Source organism: Acinonyx jubatus, chromosome E1, assembly GCF_027475565.1.
Source record: "Acinonyx jubatus isolate Ajub_Pintada_27869175 chromosome E1, VMU_Ajub_asm_v1.0, whole genome shotgun sequence".
Taxonomy (NCBI): domain Eukaryota; kingdom Metazoa; phylum Chordata; class Mammalia; order Carnivora; family Felidae; genus Acinonyx; species Acinonyx jubatus.
The window spans coordinates 39,444,182-39,462,757 of NC_069397.1; the positions used below are offsets into that span (position 1 = coordinate 39,444,182).

At 57.8% G+C, this 18,576-nt stretch overlaps 2 protein-coding genes across 2 annotated transcripts; both read right to left on the reverse strand.

Moving 5' to 3' along the window:
- Nucleotides 1-3,179: 3,179 nt before the first annotated feature.
- Nucleotides 3,180-7,551, reverse strand: KRT15 (keratin 15). The gene is made up of 8 exons (XM_027048860.2): nt 6,944-7,551; nt 5,979-6,061; nt 5,682-5,838; nt 5,036-5,197; nt 4,824-4,949; nt 4,407-4,627; nt 4,072-4,097; nt 3,180-3,534 (listed from the first exon to the last, which is right to left on the reverse strand). The coding sequence occupies exons 1-8, from the start codon at nt 7,484-7,486 to the stop codon at nt 3,443-3,445; spliced, it is 1,410 nt and encodes a 469-aa protein (XP_026904661.1). The 5' UTR covers nt 7,487-7,551; the 3' UTR covers nt 3,180-3,442.
- A 4,965-nt stretch (nt 7,552-12,516) lies between these two features.
- On the reverse strand, nt 12,517-16,377 carry KRT19 (keratin 19). Its single transcript, XM_027048861.2, has 6 exons — nt 15,894-16,377; nt 14,106-14,188; nt 13,733-13,889; nt 13,267-13,428; nt 13,027-13,152; nt 12,517-12,896 (listed from the first exon to the last, which is right to left on the reverse strand). The coding sequence occupies exons 1-6, from the start codon at nt 16,308-16,310 to the stop codon at nt 12,642-12,644; spliced, it is 1,200 nt and encodes a 399-aa protein (XP_026904662.1). The 5' UTR covers nt 16,311-16,377; the 3' UTR covers nt 12,517-12,641.
- Nucleotides 16,378-18,576: the final 2,199 nt, after the last annotated feature.

Here is an 18,576-nt window from a genome sequence, read left to right on the forward strand (position 1 = left end):
GCTCCAGGCTCTGAGCTGTCAGCACAGAGCCTGACATGGGGCTTGAACTCACGAGCCATGAGATCATGACCTGAGCTGAAGTCGGATGCTTAACCGACTGAGCCAGCCAGACACCCCTGTCTGCTGGCTTTAGATGATAATGAATGGCAACCAGGAGTATTATCCGATGGGGTCATCCCTGCTACAGATCTCATGGGAGAAGCTGCCAGCTGTCCGTGGAGGGACAGGTGACCACCAGGGACATACTCGCCCAAGATTCTGGTGAATGTCCAGAGCCATGTCTAAAACGGGAAAAAGCAAAGGAGGAGCAAAGTCATGCATTCATTCAACAAATATTTATGTAGCTCCCACTATGAGGACTCAGCAGTGCAAGGAGGAGACACAGCCCCAGGGCCATCGATGTCACAGTCCAGGATCCCCTCCGAGGTCCCAGGACACAGATCAAGTCATAGAGAACCTTGAAATCATCTGGTCCAGCCAGACTCCTCAATTTAAAGATGAGGATGCTGAGACCCACAGAGGGACACGGACCAACCAAAGTCCTCAGGGAGATGGGCAGTGCCCCGTGCCTACCCTGGGAAGCCCAGCCTGTGCAGAAGACACACCCAAGGCCCTAATCCCTCGTCCCATAGCTACCCTCTCCCTAGGGTAGAAGGGAGGCCTGCTGTCTGCCTCCCACACTGGCTGGAAACCAAGCCCGACCTCAGCCCAGGGGCAGGCAGAAGGCGGGCCATCTCTGCCCAGAGACTACTTAAAGGGCTCGGCAGGGCACCAGTTTTCCCTGGGTGTGAGCATCTCACTCCAGGGTCAGGCAGGAAACAGGACTTGGCAGATTCAAGGCCCTCTCTGTCAGCTCCCTCCAACCCCAGGATCCGAGGAGAGTGGAAGGGGCCCTCCAAGGAAACGGAACCAGCCTTCTCTCCCCACCAGCCCAGGGTCTGGCCCCAAGAGAAGGCCTGCTGGATAAGGGTGGAGACCCACCTTTTGCCTCTCTGCACCTTTGCAGGAGGTTGTTATTTTGGCAAACTGCGGGCTGAGAAAACCCTTGCGGGTTGCTCTGAAGGCCTGAGACTTCTTGACAGAGGCCCGGAGGCTGGTGAAGCAGGAGCAGGGGCCTGGATTCAGCAAGGGGCCTGGTTGTTGTCAGAACGTCAGGGAACATGACACCTGATGTTTTGGGCTTCGGTGTGAACTTAAGCCACAGCACAGGAGACCAAAGCTAGATGTGAGAGTAATCTTTCTGACGGTAACGGCTGTATGACATCTGAACTGGCTTCCCACAGACGTTAAGAAAGGATAAATAAGAAAGGATAAATAAAAGAAAAAGAAGGAAGAGACAGGGAAACAAACCACAGGAGACTCTTAAAGATAGAGAACAAACAGCGGGTTGATGGAGGGAGGTGGGCCGCGATGGGCTGGATGGGGGATGGGTATTAAAGGGCCCTTGTGATGGGCACTGGGTGTTGTACCTAGGTGATGCATCACTGAATTCTGCTCCTGAAAGCAGTGTTGCACTGTGTTAACTAACTAAAAGTTAAATAAAAATTTGAAAAGAAAAAATAAATAATTAGTTAATTAAATCAAATGTTAGGTCTAAAAACTGTCGGAAAAAACAAAAACAAAAAAACAAAAAAAAAAAGAGAGGGCTTCTCTTAAGAAAGGTGTTGCCAGTTTCCATCACCCTCATGACGTCCAGAGAAGAGCAAGGGTCTGAAATCAGAGGGCTCATTCCCAGGCTCAGCCTCCCATTTCCCAGCTTGTGACTTAATTCAAGCTACTTAACTTCCCTGAGCCTCAGTTTCCTCCTCTGAAAACTGAGGATGTAGGGTCCACCCCACCTTCACGAAGCCCCCAGGAGAGTCACTGAGATGCCATCCTCTGAATGCCCTGCCCAGAGCCCTGCAGAATATAGAGGCTTCGTAAATTCTGTTTCCTTCCTCCAGCCTCAGAGAAGTCTGGCCTCCAAGTGTGTATGCAGGAGACACGTTCTACATTAAACCTCCTCCCGAAGAAACAGACGCCACCCTCTCTCCAGCCAGGGTTGCTGGGCAGAGTTTCACCCAGCAAGACTCAGGGCGGCCCGCTCAGAGGGCTTAATCCTCCCCCGGATGATCTGAATCTCAGAACAGAGGCACCTCCAACCTCCTGTTCCCAGCAGGACTAAGAAACCGGCTCTCCCTCTCCCCATAGTCCTCACCAGAGCCCAGCCCAGCCACAGCACCCAGAACGCTCTGCTTCCTCATTCCTTGCCCTCTGTCTGGGACTATGAATCCCAGAGGAACCAGCCTCAGACCAGAGGCAACAAATTCGGTGTGTGTGGATGTCACTGCTGCTCTAATGAGCCCAAAGGCAGAGATGCTGGGGTCAGGGGAGCAGGAGTGAGGTTTGGACTGAGGAGGGCAATAGGGTTGATGTTGCTTTGGATTTAAGCTTAGAGAAATCAGAGAGGGCTTCCTGGAGTTGGTGTCTTTCCCTCTGAGCACGGTAATTGCCTTATGGGAAGGAGATGGCAGCTTCAGGGGTAAGGGGGTAGATAAGGTCCCTCTTTGCAGGAGGCAGCGATGGTACCTGGCTCAGCCACTCTGGAGGTCAGGTGTGCCTGACTGGAAAAGAGGGGAGGTGCTAGGGACACATGTAGGAGGACCAGAAATATGGAGGAAGGTCCTGGCAGTGAGCCGTGCAGGGCCAGGGCCTGGCGTCCCAGAACAAGCGCTGAACTTAAAAGTCATACAGGTGTAGGGTCCAGTCCCAGCCCTGTTGCTCACCATCCATCCATGAGGCCCCTGAGGGAGTCACTCACCTCCCTGGCTTCCTCATCTCTAAGGTGGGAATCATAAATCCTGATGGCCCACAATTGCCTTAAACAGGACGCGGGGGTAGGGTCACATAGCACAGTGCCAACGACACGGTGGTAACCAGTACGACCTATACAGTCAGTTGCCCGCTAAATAATTGTTCGATGTGACAAGTCCTCTGCCGGGTGCACCCAACTGCTCTGAGGGCAACCCCCGTCTCCTGCTTCCATAATCACTAGATGGAATGAGCCAGAACATCAAGTCACCGGAACAGTCTGAATTGGTCCTGGGTGCAGGGAAGAGGCCAAAGTAGGAGATGTCATCATGTGGGTCCTAGGCCCACAGAGGCCCCCAACAAGAAAAACTGGACATACTACCAAGAGATATTTGCAAAAGGAAAAGCAATTCTTTATTGCATGGGCAGACGTGGTACGATCCAGCTCGTTACACAATACAGCTACTTCTTGCCTGCCCCTGTTCTAGAGCAGGTGGGGAGAGGGAGGGGGAGGATGCCGAGTGCCCAACAGGGAGAGCCGGACCCTCTGAAAGCAGGGACTGGGGTTTGCTCTTCTGGCCCCTCTGGGCGGTCCTCCATCCAGCCTGGGGAGGGTGGGGGTGGTCAGGGAGGTCTCTCCTGCGCCAGGCACTCAGACCTCTCTCTTGTGAGAAGAAACCACCTTCCCGTCCACTGTCTCCTCGACGTTGACGCGAACTTTGCCGCCACCACCTCCCAGGGATGCTGTAGAAAGAAGGAGCAAGCTTGAGAGTGGGGGGGGGGGGCCCTCGCTGTTCGCCCTCCCAAGGCAGCCAGGACCTTGGCTGAGCTCGGGGAGAACCAGACAGCACCCCTGAGAATGGCCGCTGGCCAATCCCTCGAGAGTGGCCAGGAGGTCTGGCGGTGAACCACTCATCATGGAGGCAGGCAGTGGCAGTTCACGCCCCACAGTGAGCAAGAAAGTCAGGGTGAACAGGTAGTAACTGGGGGCTTCTTCCCATAAGTGCAGGAAGGTGGGGCCTGGAGGAAGCTATGCCCTGGACAAAGCCTGCTCAACCCGGAAGGTTCTCAATAAATCTTCAGCCCTGACTCTACTGGGGCTGATGGAGGATCCCCCGGGGAAGAGGTATCACCTGAAATGGGTGTGTTCCTGCCCCACTGGCATGTTTGGCCTCCTCCTGCTTCCACCCCATGCCAAGGGGAACGGTGGCTTCAACAGCCGCCTTGCCCGCCCCCACCCCCCACCCCCGCCCCATGGGGGGAAGAGTTAAGCCTTCTTACCTTCTCTGGTGCCAAAGCCAGCCATCCTGAAAGAGAGGGGAAGCAGATGTAAGGGGAGGGCATGAGCCCAGGTCTCCCTAAGGGAGCCCCGGTGTCTGGCTAAGCAATCCTCTCCAGCGGCCCCCCCCCCCCACCACCTGCACATCTGACTTCTCTAGAGGCTGGCACGTCCTGAGAACCTGTTCAGACCTGCCACCCCCAAGCAGACAGATTCTGATCTACACTAACACCCCATCTGTTTCCTTTTCCCTGTCCCACTGCTGTCCCCCGAAGACTCTCCACCCCAACCCCAACCGGCCCCTCTCTCAGGCTTCCCCCTGCACCCTGGCCCCTGCCTGGTGTCCTGGCCCTCCAGCAGGCTGCGGTAGGTGGCGATCTCCTGCTCCAGCCGCGTCTTGATGTCCAGCAGCGTCCTGTACTCCTGGTCTTGGCACTCCATCTCGCTGCGGAGCTCGCTCAGCTGGGCCTCCAGGCCGCCGATGAGCCCCTGGATCTGCTGCAGCTGCGTGGCATAGCGGCACTCCGTCTCCGCCAGCGAGCTCTCCAGCCCGGCTTTCTGGAGGGGTGTGGTCAACGGACCCCACATCAGGCCAGGAAGGAAGATGCCGCGGTCATGCAGACGGGTGTTGAACGGAGTGCAGAGAACCCCCCTGGGAGGAGGCTTGGGAACCCCGAGACTTAATGAGCCACGGACGGTGGCAAAGGCCCAGCTGCGCTGGGCTGTGGCCGGGTGGGGGGGTCGGAGGCCCTACCATGCTGAGCTGGGACTGCAGCTCGATCTCCAGGCCCTGCAAAGTGCGTCTCAGGTCCGTGATCTCTGTCTTGCTGGTCTGGATCATCTCTGTGTTGGAGGCCACCTCTTTGTTCAGCTCCTCCGTCTGTAGGCCACGCACAAGACCAGTGAGGCCCACAGGCACCCTGGGAGACGTGGGGAGCTGAGGCGGGGCCGTGAGCTCAGGCCCACCTTGCTGAAGAACCAGGCCTCGGCGTCCCGGCGGTTCTTCTCGGCCATGGCCTCGTACTGTTCCCTCATCTCCGCCAGCACGCGGGTCAGGTCCACGCCTGGGGCCGCGTCCATCTCCACGTTGACCTGGCCGGCCAGCTGGCTGCTGAACTCCTTCATCTCCTGCGGAGTGGGTGGGGCCCGTTTAGGGACGGAGGGCAGAAGAGGGGGCAGAGAGCGGGCTCCCACATGCCAATCCCGGCTTCGTGCCTGACTCACGACATGCCCTTCGCCCTCCTGCATACCCACCCCCCAGCCTCTGTTTCCCAGTGAGCGTGAAGAGGTTTGAGCACATGGGCCTCTTGGCTCTGAGGGTCTCTCTTTCTTGCTAGGTCCTACGGGAGGACTCAAGACAGCAGGGCCCTTGTCTGAGCTCATGAAACAAATCAGGACAGTGGGTCCCACTGACCACCTGGCCTGGCTATGGATCCAAGAAGGAAAGGGATCTGGGTTCCCAAAGGACAGTACCCCTTGCTCTCCGTGGCGACACACCCTGTTTTTGGTGGAGGGGAGCATATCTGAACCACCAAGCCCTTCGGTCAACGATGAGAAGGTGTCCGTGATCCCACTCTGCCCCCCGCCACCAGTAGCCCCTGCCGGCCCCCACCTCCTCGTGGTTCTTCTTCAGGAAGGCCAGCTCCTCGTTCAGGCTTTCGATCTGCATCTCCAGGTCGGTCTTGGTCAGGGTCAGCTCATCCAGCACCCTGCGCAGGCCGTTGGTATCGGCCTCCACGCTCTGGCGCAGGGCCAGCTCGTTCTCATACCTGGGAAGACAGAGGGAGCCCAGAGTAAGGAAGTGGGCTGTGGGCTGTTGGAGTAGGGGTGCGGGCTGTTGGAGCTGGAAGAGGGAGAGAAGGCCAAGAAAGGGGGTGAATCTGGAGGGGAGAGAGAGGCAGGAGCGTACTTGAGTCTGAAGTCATCTGCCGCCAGCCTGGCATTGTCGATCTCCAGGATGACCCGGGAGTTGTCGATCTTGGCCCCCAGGATCTGCAGGAGGCAGGGAGTTGGTATCTGGAGTACTGTTTTCTCTTCCCTACTGCTCTCCCCGCCCTGCACCCCAGGTCAGACGCCTTACTGACAGTCTCCCTTCTGACACGAGCAACAGAGGCCTGTAGTCTCCCCGGGGCAGAGTTCAGCCTCACCTCAAGTGCCCATACTTGGTGTGAGCCCACACCACCCTTCCTGCCTCCAGGGCATGAAAAAACAAGGAGCCAGGAGTGCCTGGACTCCCCTGTGGGAAGTGCCTGGCCAGGAGTTGGGTGCGGTGGGGTTCAGCAGCCTTCTCGGGAATATTCTGCCAGCCTCCCCTGGTCACTGGCCTCCTGCACACTTGACACAGCCATGGACCCACAGAACATTCCACAGCCAGTAGGACCCTGGAGGGCAGGGCAGGAAGGCACGCTACAGCTGAGGAAACCAGTCCAGGTAAGTAGAGAGGGTGAGTAAGTAACTGGCAGAGCACATAAGGAGTTCCAGGTCTCCTAAGTCCCAATAGAGCTTTTTCGCACCAAAGACCTCCTCAAAGGGTGAGGGAGGTGGTCCTGGCATTCAAGGCTCCTGAAGCTACCCTTAACTGTTCCTGCAAAAGAAGCAAAAGGGAGCTTTATGCAGACCCCTGCTTGGTGTGTGTAACTGCCCCCACCTCGGACCCTCCCCCGACCAGAGTTCCTGAGCATTATTCTCACTGCCAAGTTGAGCGGATGTATGCTGGCCTCCGCACCTGGAAAGCATTTCCTGCTCTCCAAGTTATACACCGACAGTCGTTGCCTGGGCAGGAAAAGGATTTCCTTGAGGCAGCAAGAAAGATGATGGAGATGTATGCAGGGCGCCAGCCACCTGCTCCCCTCTCTCTGATGCTGGAGGACTCACCTTGTCCCGCAGGTCCTCGATGATCTTGTAGAAGTGGCTGTAGTCCCGCTCCGGGCTGCTGGGGCTCTGCTTCTGGTACCAGTCCCGGATCTTCACCTCCAGGTCGGCGTTGGCCTCCTCCAGGGCGCGCACCTTGTCCAGGTAGGAGGCCAGCCGGTCGTTGAGGTTCTGCATGGTGAGCTTCTCGTTGCCGGAGAGGAGGCCGCCGTCGCCGCCACCAAAGTCACCAAAGCCAGCGCCAAAACCCCCACCAAAGCCACCTCCAAGGCCACCTGCTATGCCTCCTCCGAGGCCACCTCCGAAGCCTCCGCCCAAACCACTACCAGCCCCTGCACCGAAGCCGCAGCTCATGCCGCCGCCGCCGTAGCCCCCTCCGGACCCCGAGGAGACAAACCTAGCAGAAGAAGCCGAGATACTGCGGCCTCCACCGCCCCTATAGAGACTCCCCCCACCAAAGCCGCCTCCCCCGGCCCAGAGGGAACCCCCTCTGGCAGAGGCACCCCCAAAGGTGGAGGAAGAAGTCTGCAGAAATGTGGTGCTCATGGCCGGGCAGCGGGTGAGTCCTCAGCAGGCTGGAGCCGCAGGCTTGGGCTGGAAGCAGGGCCCCAGGAATGTCTCCCCCCAGCCCGCGGCTCCTTATATACCCCTCCGAGTTGTTGTGGGACCTCGTCTCCTCCCCCAAAAGGAAGCCAACTCCTGTGTTCAAACACAGCCGCCTGCACACCTCTGCCTGGCTGGTGTGGAGTTTCTCCTTTCTTTCTTTTTTTTTTTTTTTTTTTAAATGCAACAAAAGAGATGATTCAGAATGAATGGTGTTTTGCCCCGGGGCCATGGTTTTAACACTTCGAAGGCAGGTTCATGTCTGCACTCCCGGGAGAACGTGAAGAGTTGCTGGGGAGAAATCTGTCACTCCACAGCTACCAGGCCTCCGCCTACGGGTAGAGCAGCCCAGGCCAGCTCTGCCCTCCCCGGAGTTTTCTCTGCTGCCTCCAGCCCAGGACCCTCACCCCAGGTGGCCAGCTCCATGCTCTCAGTTTGTGAGCCCCCTCCCTATCACTGCTCTGTCATCCCACTCCCAGACCCCATGTGTGAGCCTGCAGGGCTGGGGGGGGGGGGGGGGTAGCAGTGGCCTCTGGGGATGGGTGGGCAGAGGCACACCCAGGAATGAATGCAGGGCCCATGGGCACAGGCTGAGGACACGAGAGGGGGTCATGAGCGCATTTCCAGCTAAGGTGATCAGAGAAGCTAACATCCGTCATTTCCCTGATACAGCAGGACTCTCCTCCTCCATCCCCTCCTCTCCTCCCCACCCCAGGCCCCCACCAGCCCCTTGCCCCACCACCCTGGCACTCTCCCAAAGACCAGGAGCCTCAGGGCTGACAGGGGGCTGATTGATAATCCCGCCACCTGCCAATTGCACATGTCACTGAACCTTTGCTTGCTCCTGGGACACGTTGGGGCAAACCTCTGCAGATAAGACTGGAGCCTGGTCTGGGAAGCCCCTGCCTTCTCCAGAGAGAGGCATGTCCCTGCATAGCAAAGCCAGATTAACTCCGTTTGTCCTGTCAAGCGCTGTGGGGCCGGGGAGGGACCGACCCGGAGGGTTCTACGTGCCTGAGTGTTGGGAGGGAGGAGATTGGGAGGCCTGGCAGGCCGACTGGAAGACACCTCTTTACAGAGCAGGATGCTGAGGCCAGAGGCGGGAGCAAAACACTCAGGAAAGCCCTTTTCTCTGCCACCAACCCAGAGGCCGGCTTTCAGGGATACCTGTTACATGTGGGTAGTGCCATTTGGAGGCACGGCTTGACCCTCTAGCCCCGGCTCCAGGGCTCTTGGGTTTGGGGAGGTAAGCAAGGCTGATCTGGAGAGTCAGGACGATACCTTTTCCAGGGTTGAAGCACACGGAGGTGGATAGAGCTCCAGAGTCCCTAAGGCCTGGGTTCAATTCCTGGCTCCGTCAATTACTGCTGTGAAACCTTGGACAGGTTCCTGTGGCAAGGGGCACTGTCAGCTTCCACCTGAGACCTGAGAGCCCCCATCCTGCCTCCTCTTGGCTCTCCAACTTCTAAGGAAGCAGATAGTGTGGCTCAGTACCCGGGATTGCCATCTGAGCTAGGGTGGTAAGAGAGACAGGCCTGGGTGGGAGGGAGTGATTGAGCTGGGCCTCTGAGCACTGGGCCCAGACAGTGCAGTATTGTCTCCTGGGCGGGAGGACATTGTCTTTCCCTCCGAAAGAAAAATAATCAAAGTCAGATCAGCCACAGCTCATTAAAGTCTCTGCAGACATCACGGCCCCAGCAATTAACACAGGAACAATTACACGCCATCACTCCAGGCTGAGGGAGGGATGGGCACCTGGCCAGCCCCTCATCCGCACCCTGACTCCTCTCCAGCACCCCTCAAAAGGGGGCTTTTACACACCATCAGGCCTCTCTGGGGGCAGGAGCTGTCCCAGTCACGAATCCCTGGTTTCAGTGCAAACAGCTCCTGCAAGCTCAAGGTTGAGGCCCCTTGCTTCCTGCTCATTAGCAGCGGGTCGAGAGGCCAGGCAAGGGTGGAGACCCAGCTCTACCTGGTTCCGGCCCAGGCTGCAGCCTGGGGCCCTGCCCCAGGCAGCCCACCCACGCTGTGCTAGTTTCTGTCCTTTGCCCACTGCAAACAGGCTGTCTCGGGGCCTTCTCTCCTGGAAGAGCAGCCCAGTGGAAAAAGCCTTGGGCTGGACTCCACCTCTGGGTGTGACTCAACCTCGCTGAGCCAGGTTCCCGACTTAAAATTGGGCCATTTTTCCACTTATATGAGGTACTTAGAATAGTCAGAATCACACAAGGGGTTACTATTTAACAGACTTAGGGTTTCAGTTTTACAAGACGGACACAGGAGCATACACAATAGTGATGGTTGCATAACAGTGTGAATGTCAGTGCCACAGAACCATAGACTCTCAAATGGTTAAGAGAGTAAATTATATGTGTATTTTACCAGAACAAACAAAAAGAAATCACGGAGCCATTGGAGCCATGAACACGGAGTCCTGCTACAGGGCCACCGTTAACATTCAATGACACGTGAGGGTGTGGTCTCCATAAATCCACCCTCACCTGCCCCTCCCCCCTTCTCCCCCACCAGGGAGGCGTCAGGACGGAGAGAGCACACGTCCTGGGGCCTGGATAATTCTTCCTCTATTAGGTATGTGGCTGACTTCAGTATGGGACTTTGGGTAATGCAGCCTCCTCTCTGAGCCTCAGTCTACCAATCAGGAAAATGGAAATAACTCCTGCCCAGTCTGACTTACAGGGATGGAGCCACATGACTGACAGGAAATGCTTTGCAAACCCAGTGGTCATAATGCAATGCCCAGAGGGGATGGAAAGACCCACCCTCTAAATCCTCTCCCCTTCTCTCTCCCTCCCCCTCCCTCTCCCCTAGTCCAGACTCTGTCAACACAGTACCCCTAGTTTCAGCTCCCAGACCGAGACAGAAAAGTGCCCCTGCCCCCCCCCCAACACACACACACAAAGGAAGGCTTCATTCCCGATACCCAGACCTGCAACCCAGTCACCTGACCCACCTGTGTGAGGCCAGACCCCGCCCCACACCACATTCCAGGGGCCTCTGGGGCATAGGGGAGGGTTTCAGCTGTGACAACAGAGGCTTTCAGGAACAGGGGACAGAAATCTCTGGACAGACCCAGCCTCCAAGTGAGGCCAGGCCCCTAACATTAAGTGAGGTGGAGGGGGTGGGGGCGTGGGGAGTGGTCATAGATGCTGGAGGCCAGGGCAGAACAGCTAGGGAGGTGGCAGAGGGGCTCCAGACCCCGAGAGAGATCTGAGCTCTGGGGTCCCCATTTCTGACTTATAGCAAGCTAACAAACCCCTCTAAGACCCACAGAAAACTAGAAATACCACCACCTCAGGATCATCAGCCCAGGGTATGCCTGGATCCCAGGCTCCTTAGCACAGTGCGGGACACACACAGCAGACAAGTGTCCACTTCAGTCCCCTACAGGAGCCCTTCTGGGGGCAGGGGGTAGAGTGCTCCTCACCTGACCCCCTCCTTCGCAGAGCGGACCTGCCGTCAGGCAGATCCCTGGGACCTAACAGACCCACTCAGGCTGAACCTCTCAGCCAAGGGGAAGTACTTATTTACCTTTAATTGGCCTCAATTCTTGGCAGCTGAACTGTAAACCACAGGGGCAAGACCACACCCCCACAAGGGCAGAGTTCTACCAGGAAGCTGGGACTTACGTTCTTTTGCTGGCCTGGGACCAGCCTCAGGCAAGCCAGGTTGGGGGTCTGTGCGGGAGGTCCAGGTCACGGCCAGGTCCCATTCCAGGCTCTGGGCCCAGGTATGAGCTGGTGGGCGTAGGGGGCTTATGTGGGGCTGCCCAGAAATGCATGAATGTGTTAGCGCATGCACGCACACAGATGCACACCAACAGGTACACTCTCTTCAGCCTTCTCAGTGGGATGCCTGCCCCCGTTCCTGGCTTGGTGAAGAAATGTTATCAAAAGGAGCTGCCCCCAAGGGATCCCGGTCCTAGGACTTCACACGGAACAAGACCCGAAGGTACTGAGGACCCAGCACAAGGGAGTGTCAAATCCTAGGAGACTGGGGTACCAGGTGGCCCGGCGAGCTAGTAAGCAGGAAACCTAGACACTCTGTGACCTTGGACAAGTTACCTAACTTCCCCGTTTCCTGCTCTATACGACGCGTACTCCTACTTAACTACCTTTGAGGGTTGTTTGATTAAATGGCACATACTAAGTGCTCAAATAAACATTAATTTCCGGCACACAAATACACACGCCCACCCATGAGGGAGTAAAGTGGAAAGAAAACTAACTCTGGGGGCACATGGGTGGCTCAGTACGTTACGTGTCCGACTTCGGCTCAGGCCATGATCTCACGGTTCACAAGTTGGAACCCTGAGTCGGGCTCTGTGCTGACGGCTCAGAGCCTGGAGTCTGCTTCGGATTCTGTGTCTCCCTCTCTCTCTACCCCTCCCCCACTCGTACTCTGTCTCTCAAAAATAAACATTTGAAAAAACTAAATTTGAAAAAAAACACAGTTTCAAATCCCACCTTTGCCATGTTGGAACAGTTACACACACAACAAACCACTTCACCTCTCTGAACCTTAGTTTATCCCTCTATAAAATGGGAGCAATGCTTGCTTCACAAGTTTGTTTTTACATTTTTTTTGAGAGAGGGAGACAGAATACGAGCAGGGGAGGGGCAGAGAGAGAGGGAGACACAGAATCTGAAGCAGGCTGCTCTGAGCTGTCAGCACAGAGCCCGATGTGGGGCTTGAAGCCACGAACCGTGAGATCATGACCGGAGCCGAAGTCGGACGCTCAACCGACTGAGCCCCCATCACAGGCTTGTTTCAAGGAACAGGTTTGATAAATGAAAAGTTCCGCAAACAGGAATTACCACGACCGTAGGAGTTAGCATGTACCCCACCCCTTCCCTCTCTTAGGACAGGGTGCACTCTGATCCAAATAAAACCTTAACAGGACCAAGTCCTGGCCCATCTCTATGGGCTGAAACAACAAACCCAACATCCTTCCTCCCTTGGGTCATAAAGCTTTATTGGCAGGTCAGGGAAAGAGCTGGGGGTAGGGCCCGTCCCTTCCCACATGCCCCTCCCCAGGGGAACCTCTCTGCGGGACAGCAGGAAGCTCAGGAGGCTGCCGGACTCAGAGAGCCTTATAGGTGGGCAGGTTGTTGTACTGGGCGTCCTGTCCCTCCAGCAGGCTGCGGTAGGTGGCGATCTCCTGCTCCAGCCGTGACTTGATGTCCATGAGCTGCTGGTACTCCTGGTTCTGCCGCTCAGTGTCCGCACGCACGTCGCTCAGCTGGGCTTCCATACTGCTGACCAGAGCCTGGATCTGGGCCAGCTGGGCTCCAAAGCGGGCCTCTGTTTCTGCCAGCGTGCCTTCCAGGGCGGCTTTCTGAGAGCAGGGAGAGGGAACAGACTCAGCGGAGACCGGTTTCCAGAGAGGGCATGGGCACAGCCACGACCCGGGCTGCGCAAGGCTGCGAGGGCCCCGGCGTGCATCCCACAGGGCAGGGGGCACAAACCATGCTTAGCTGCGACTGCAGCTCAATCTCCAGACCCTGGAGGGTGCGCCGCAGTTCGGTGACCTCCGTCTTGCTCATCTGCAGCTGCTCTGTGTGGCCGGCCACCTCCTGATTCAGCTCCTCCATCTGCAGTAAGAGAGGAGGCAGAAGGAGTCAGCACTGAGGCAGACCTCTGTCTGAGAGCACAAAGCCCTCTCTCCCTGCCACCTCCCCAGAGGGCACCCGCTCCCCTCGCCGTACCCGGCTGGTGAACCAGTCTTCAGCATCCTTTCGGTTTTTCTCAGCCATGACCTCATATTGGCTTCTCACGTCACTCAGGATCTTGGCAAGGTCGATGCCCGGAGCGGAATCCACCTCCACGCTGACCTGGCCACCCACCTGGCCCCTCAGGGCACTGACTTCCTGGAAAGACACAGCAGAGATGGGCATGTCGGAGCCCAGAGCCTGCTGGGCCTGGGCCAAGTCACTCCCCCGTCCCCCAGGCGGAAAGGGCTTGATTTTCAGGTGCAGACCAGGAGCCACCACCGCAGGACAGATGAGGTGGCCTCCATCTGCTGCTGGAACCCCCAGAAGCCCTGCTCCACGCCCGGGACCATGCCGAGGGTACAGCAAGTGCAGCCATGGTCAAGAGGATACAGGACAAAAAAGTGTCCTCAGCCCTGGAAAGCTGGAGTGGGATGGACAGGAGGCGCAGCCTGACACCCACCTCCTCGTGGTTCTTCTTCAGGAAGGCCAGCTCCTCCTTCAGCCCTTCGATCTGCATCTCCAGGTCAGTCCTGGCCAGGGTCAGCTCGTCCAGCACCCTGCGCAGGCCGTTGATGTCGGCCTCCACGCTCTGGCGCAGGGCTTGCTCCATCTCAAGCCTTTCAGAGGAAATAGGTGCAGTCAGGCCAGCGTTTCCTCCGAACCCCTGCAGAGTTCCCAACTCCCCTCATGGTTCAGGAGTCCGTGGAGGTGGTGGGGCTTACTCCAGGCCAGCTGGGGTGAGCGAGGACAGAGAGCAGTCCCCCGCTGCACCGAGCCCCCAAAGGGCCTGGCATTGCCCCCTCTGCAGCCCTCCAGGGCAAACACATACTCACTTGGTTCGGAAGTCATCGGCAGCCAGACGGGCATTGTCAATCTGCAGGACGATCTTGGAGTTCTCGATGGTGGCACCGAGAATCTGGAAGACAGAGGCAGGAGGTTGGCACCAGCTCAGCATATTGGCTCTGTCCACCCACTTTCTTCCCAGAAGACAGAGGAAAACAAATGGGTGTGCCCCTACCCCCTAGAGACTCAGCTGACCATTGGCCTGCTCTCTGGGAGGTCTTGAAGTCAGTCCCTGCCCAGGAGCTAGAGCAGGAGAAACCGTGGTCAGGGACTGCTGAGCCAGGGGGTAGGGGACGGGTGTGGGAGGGCAGAGGTGAGTCAGGGAGGAAAGCATCTGAGACCTGTACTCTAAATGATCGGGAGGCAGACGCTAATGATCTGCAAACCAGATAGCGTATTGGGTTACCTTTCTCTGAACCCCGCCCCGTGCAAAGCACAGTCTGCTTTAGGAAAGCGAATTCCCGTGTGCTGAGCATCTATTATGTGCCAGGCACTTTTCACTTCATCTTTCATGCCAGGTCAGTGGGTATGCCTATCTTACAGAGGTGGAAATGAACTTCAGGAGTCCTTGTCCAAATTCACCCCCATCTGAGGTCCCTCTGATGTGATGGGCATATTCACATCATTGATTATGGTACTTGGGTTCATGTTTTTCAAACAGCAGGTCATGGCTCATTAGTCACCCAGTACAGTGAGTGGTGATTTGCATAGTTTTTTAATGAAACTGAACAGAATATAAAATATGAGAAGAGATGGACCACAGCAGGGTAAGAATTGTTTCAAGAAAGCTTTGCTTCCATTTTGGGTGTGTGCATCACAGAGCTAGAACGCGTGGGGGTACACCCTGAAATGTATTTCTTACCGCAGGTTACAATTTTTAAAGTGTCCAAGCAGTATTCTACTTTGTTGTTTACATCTCTAGCTGTCCCCCCTCGTCTAGAAGTCTGGCCTATCTGTTCTATGCCCCTAGCACCCCGCACCATGCTGGGCACAGGGCAGGCGCTGGGCCCGCTTTAGAGACCCAGCATGTGGGACCATTAAATGTCCCACTGGCTTCTGATACATTTCTTCAAGGCAGAGGTCTCAGTTCCGCATGGCCTCGGGGCTCCCTGTAAGAACTGTGGTACACCCCCCAACCCCAGGACTCTCCACCCACACAGAACTATTGCTGAAAAGGACCCCCGGGGCCTCTGAGTGTGTCCCGCCTTCACCAGGTCTTTAGGCCACAGCATTTGTCCCCTCCCATTCTTCCTAGAAGTTCCTCCTAAATCCGGGTGGCCCTCTTGGGCGGGGCAGGAGGGGCTCCAGCCAGAGCGTGAAGGAAAGCAGACCTGCCCCACCAGAGGAATGCAATGCAGAGGGGCCCACGCCGGGGGCAGCAGCGGATGGGTCCCTCCCAGGCCAAACTCTTGTCTCTGACTGCGGCCTCTGGCCCAGACCTCCGGACAGCCCACAGCCTTGTCCCACCTCCTCCTACTCCTTCGCACCCCCTTTTCCAGACCTCCCCACCCTCCAGCCCCGCCCCCACCGCCGCTGCACACCCCACCCCCTTCCCTCAGCCCCAGCCTCCACTTCCTGTCCCACTGTCCTGCCCCCGCTCACCTGCCCCCAGCTCTCTGCCCCACCCTGCGGCCCTCCCACGTCCTAACGGGCTCGCTACCGCCCTGCCCTGTCGGGTGGTGGCTCAGGTGCCCGCCGTGCCCGCCTCGGGCCTCGCCCGGCCCGCGGGGCTGGGTCTGCGCGACAGGTGCACCTCCCGAAGCTGGGCCGCCGCCCACCTTGTCCCGCAGGTCCTCGATGGTCTTGAAGTAGTGGCTGTAGTCTCGGGAGGGCCCAGGCCCCTGCTTCTGGTACCAGTCGCGGATCTTCTGCTCCAGGTCGCCGTTGGCCTCCTCCAGGGCGCGCACCTTGTCCAGGTAGGAGGCCAGCCGGTCGTTAAGGTTCTGCATGGTGAGCTTCTCGTTGCCGGAGAGGAGGCCGTCGGACCCGGCCAGGCCGCCCGCAAAGCTGCTGCCGTAGCCCCCGGAGGACGAGGACACGAAGCGGGCGGAGGACACGGACACGCCGCGGCCGCCCGAACCCCCATGGATGCTGGGCGCGCGGAAGACATTTCCCGCCGCGAAGCGCAGGGAGCCGCTGCCCGGGCCCCCGAGGGACGAGGTGGTGGCCAACTGGCGGTAAGTGTAGGAAGCCATGGGGACGCAGCGGGAATAGTTCAGTAGCCCGAGGTGTATCGCTTGGCGGGAGGAGTGGCGAGGGCCGCACCTGGCGCCTTTTATGCCCTGGGCGGGCGGGGGCAGGGAGAGGGGGAGGGGGGAGGGCGTCTGGGCGGATATCTGAGCCCCGAGGAATTTGCAAGCTCCTGAGTGCAAATACGGGCACTCTCCCCATTGGTCGATTCCTGGCGGCTCTGCCTCCAGCTCTTCCCTCCCAGGGGCCTGAGACCGTGTTCACCCCCACCCCCACCCTCCCCCCTCGAAGTGCCTCACCCCTGCCCACTCCAGAGCCCCGAGGGAGCACCTCCTGTCACACTCCTTCCCTTCTTCACCCCATCACACACAAGGACACCCTCCCAGTCACATTCTGGGCCTCCCCGATTAAGATTTCCCCAGGTTTGACACCCCCTCCAGGAATTAAGTCCTTCAGCCCTCAGAGGCCCCCTCAGCACTCAGAGGCCCCCTCTGGAATTATGTTCTGAAGCCCCTTCCTTGGGGGTCTAAGTTAACCCTTCCTTCCAGTACATTCAGGAGATTCCTACACCCCACTTGGAATTACAGCCCCGTGGGGATCACCCACACCCTGACTCCCTCTCTTTCCCAGAGAGGAGGGGACTGTTCCTGCTGGCCTTCTGAGACAAAGCTGCCGGCCTGCTGGAGCCATACAAATCCGGGGGCTGGGGCTGGGGCTGGGGCTGCACGGGGGATGGGGAGGGCGGAGAGCAGGCTCCTGAGAACAGCTGCTGGCTGCTGGGAGGCTTCTGCAGCTGAGCTATATGGGGCTTCTTGGGAACCCCAGGCTCAAGCCTGACCCCACCTGGGGCAGACCCCCTGGGGGCCTCTTACCACCCACCCCTCCAGGACAGCCCCCACCCTCCGCCCGCAAATCATGCATTCATTCAACACAGATTTCCTGAAATCCATGATGGGGAATCTGAGTCTGAAGGAAGCAAATAACTTGCCCATGAGACATGTAGCACCTGCCACCCAGAGACAGAAATGGGGTGGAATCCCTCCCTCCGTGTGAGCATCTGGAAGGAGGGTGTCAGGCTGAATCCCGGAGCCTCAGACATGGACGAATGGCTGAACTGCCAGGCTCTCCGGAGGTTCTCATGGCCGGAGTGAAGAGCTTGGATCGTAGGGGAAGGAACCCTCGTCTCCACACACAGCCCCCAGCCCCGCTCTTCACCCCTCTTCATCCCGCTCAGCAATTCCACCTTTTCTTCATTGCCTGGGAAGGCCGGGCCCCCTGCCAGACACTGCCTGCGCCTCACCCCAGTTCCTGTCCACAAGGACCTCACCCCTCCTCAGAAATGTCTTCATGGTTCCTTAGGTCAGAGCGGTCACTCAGTCACAGGACCGAGGCCCTAAGCCCTTCTGAGATGCTGTTAGGGAGATGGGCCAGTCACTTGCCATCAACGTGCCTCAGTTTCCCCCGTGAAATCTCAGTCCTCCTTTCTACATATCATCACCTGGGTCCCCTGTGGCTAAAGGAAGGCCTCTGAAACCAGTCCCCAACAAACTGCCTTCCAGCCACCAACTTATAGCCAGGAGCAGGGGACAGGAAACCGCCTACACACACCCCTAACCCACCAGCAAGAGCCCTGAGCCACTCAGGAAGGCCAGCCTGAGGCTGTTTAAACTAGTGAATCAGACCTGTAAGTGGGTCTGGGGTGCCCAAAGGTGAAAAGAAGACGGGTGTGACCCAAGGCAGGCCATGAAAGCAGGGTGTGGCGGGGCCTTCACAAAGGTTGTAGCCTCCAGGGCTGGGCTCAGGTGAGTCACTCTTTATTTGACCCAGAGAAGGAGGCCTGCTCTTCATGGGCCAGATGGTTGCTAGGAACACCAAGCCCGAGCTGGAATCTCTGTTCTTCTGGCTTGATAGGAGGCTTTGGGAAGGGGCTTTGTGTTAGGAAACAAAAGAATAGGACCAAAGCCCCCCACCCCCAAATATTAAGGGGTTGTGAGCTCCCAAAACTCCAGAGGAGCTTAGAGTGCCCCGTGCGAGCCGCAGGGCCATAATCATAACAACTGACTGAGGGGAGTACAGCCTACATCTTTTCAGGTCTGATTGGATCCTCACAGCAGCCCAGCCCATTTTACAGAGGAGAAAACAGAGGCTCCAAGAGGGGCAATGACTTGGCAGGTCCACAGCCAGCTGTGTCAGAGCCTGGCTTCCAGCCTCTCACCCCTCAGCCCGGCGGCCGGGGCTCTGGGGTGGGACAGGGGCTCCGCTCTCCCTTCC

What these genes read in the sequence shown, in the direction of transcription:
- KRT15 (XM_027048860.2), bottom strand. Translation starts at nt 7,486, where the DNA reads ATGAGCACCACATTTCTGCAGACTTCTTCCTCCACCTTTGGGGGTGCC. An exon ending in TGAAGAAGAACCACGAGGAG is followed by an intron (nt 5,198 to 5,681) that starts GTGGGGGCCGGC and finishes CCCACTCCGCAG; the next exon opens with GAGATGAAGGAGTTCAGCAG. An exon ending in TGCAGTCCCAGCTCAGCATG is followed by an intron (nt 4,628 to 4,823) that starts GTAGGGCCTCCG and finishes ACACCCCTCCAG; the next exon opens with AAAGCCGGGCTGGAGAGCTC.
- KRT19 (XM_027048861.2), bottom strand. Translation starts at nt 16,310, where the DNA reads ATGGCTTCCTACACTTACCGCCAGTTGGCCACCACCTCGTCCCTCGGG. An exon ending in GCCGATGACTTCCGAACCAA is followed by an intron (nt 13,890 to 14,105) that starts GTGAGTATGTGT and finishes TTCCTCTGAAAG; the next exon opens with GCTTGAGATGGAGCAAGCCC. An exon ending in TGAAGAAGAACCACGAGGAG is followed by an intron (nt 13,429 to 13,732) that starts GTGGGTGTCAGG and finishes GTGTCTTTCCAG; the next exon opens with GAAGTCAGTGCCCTGAGGGG.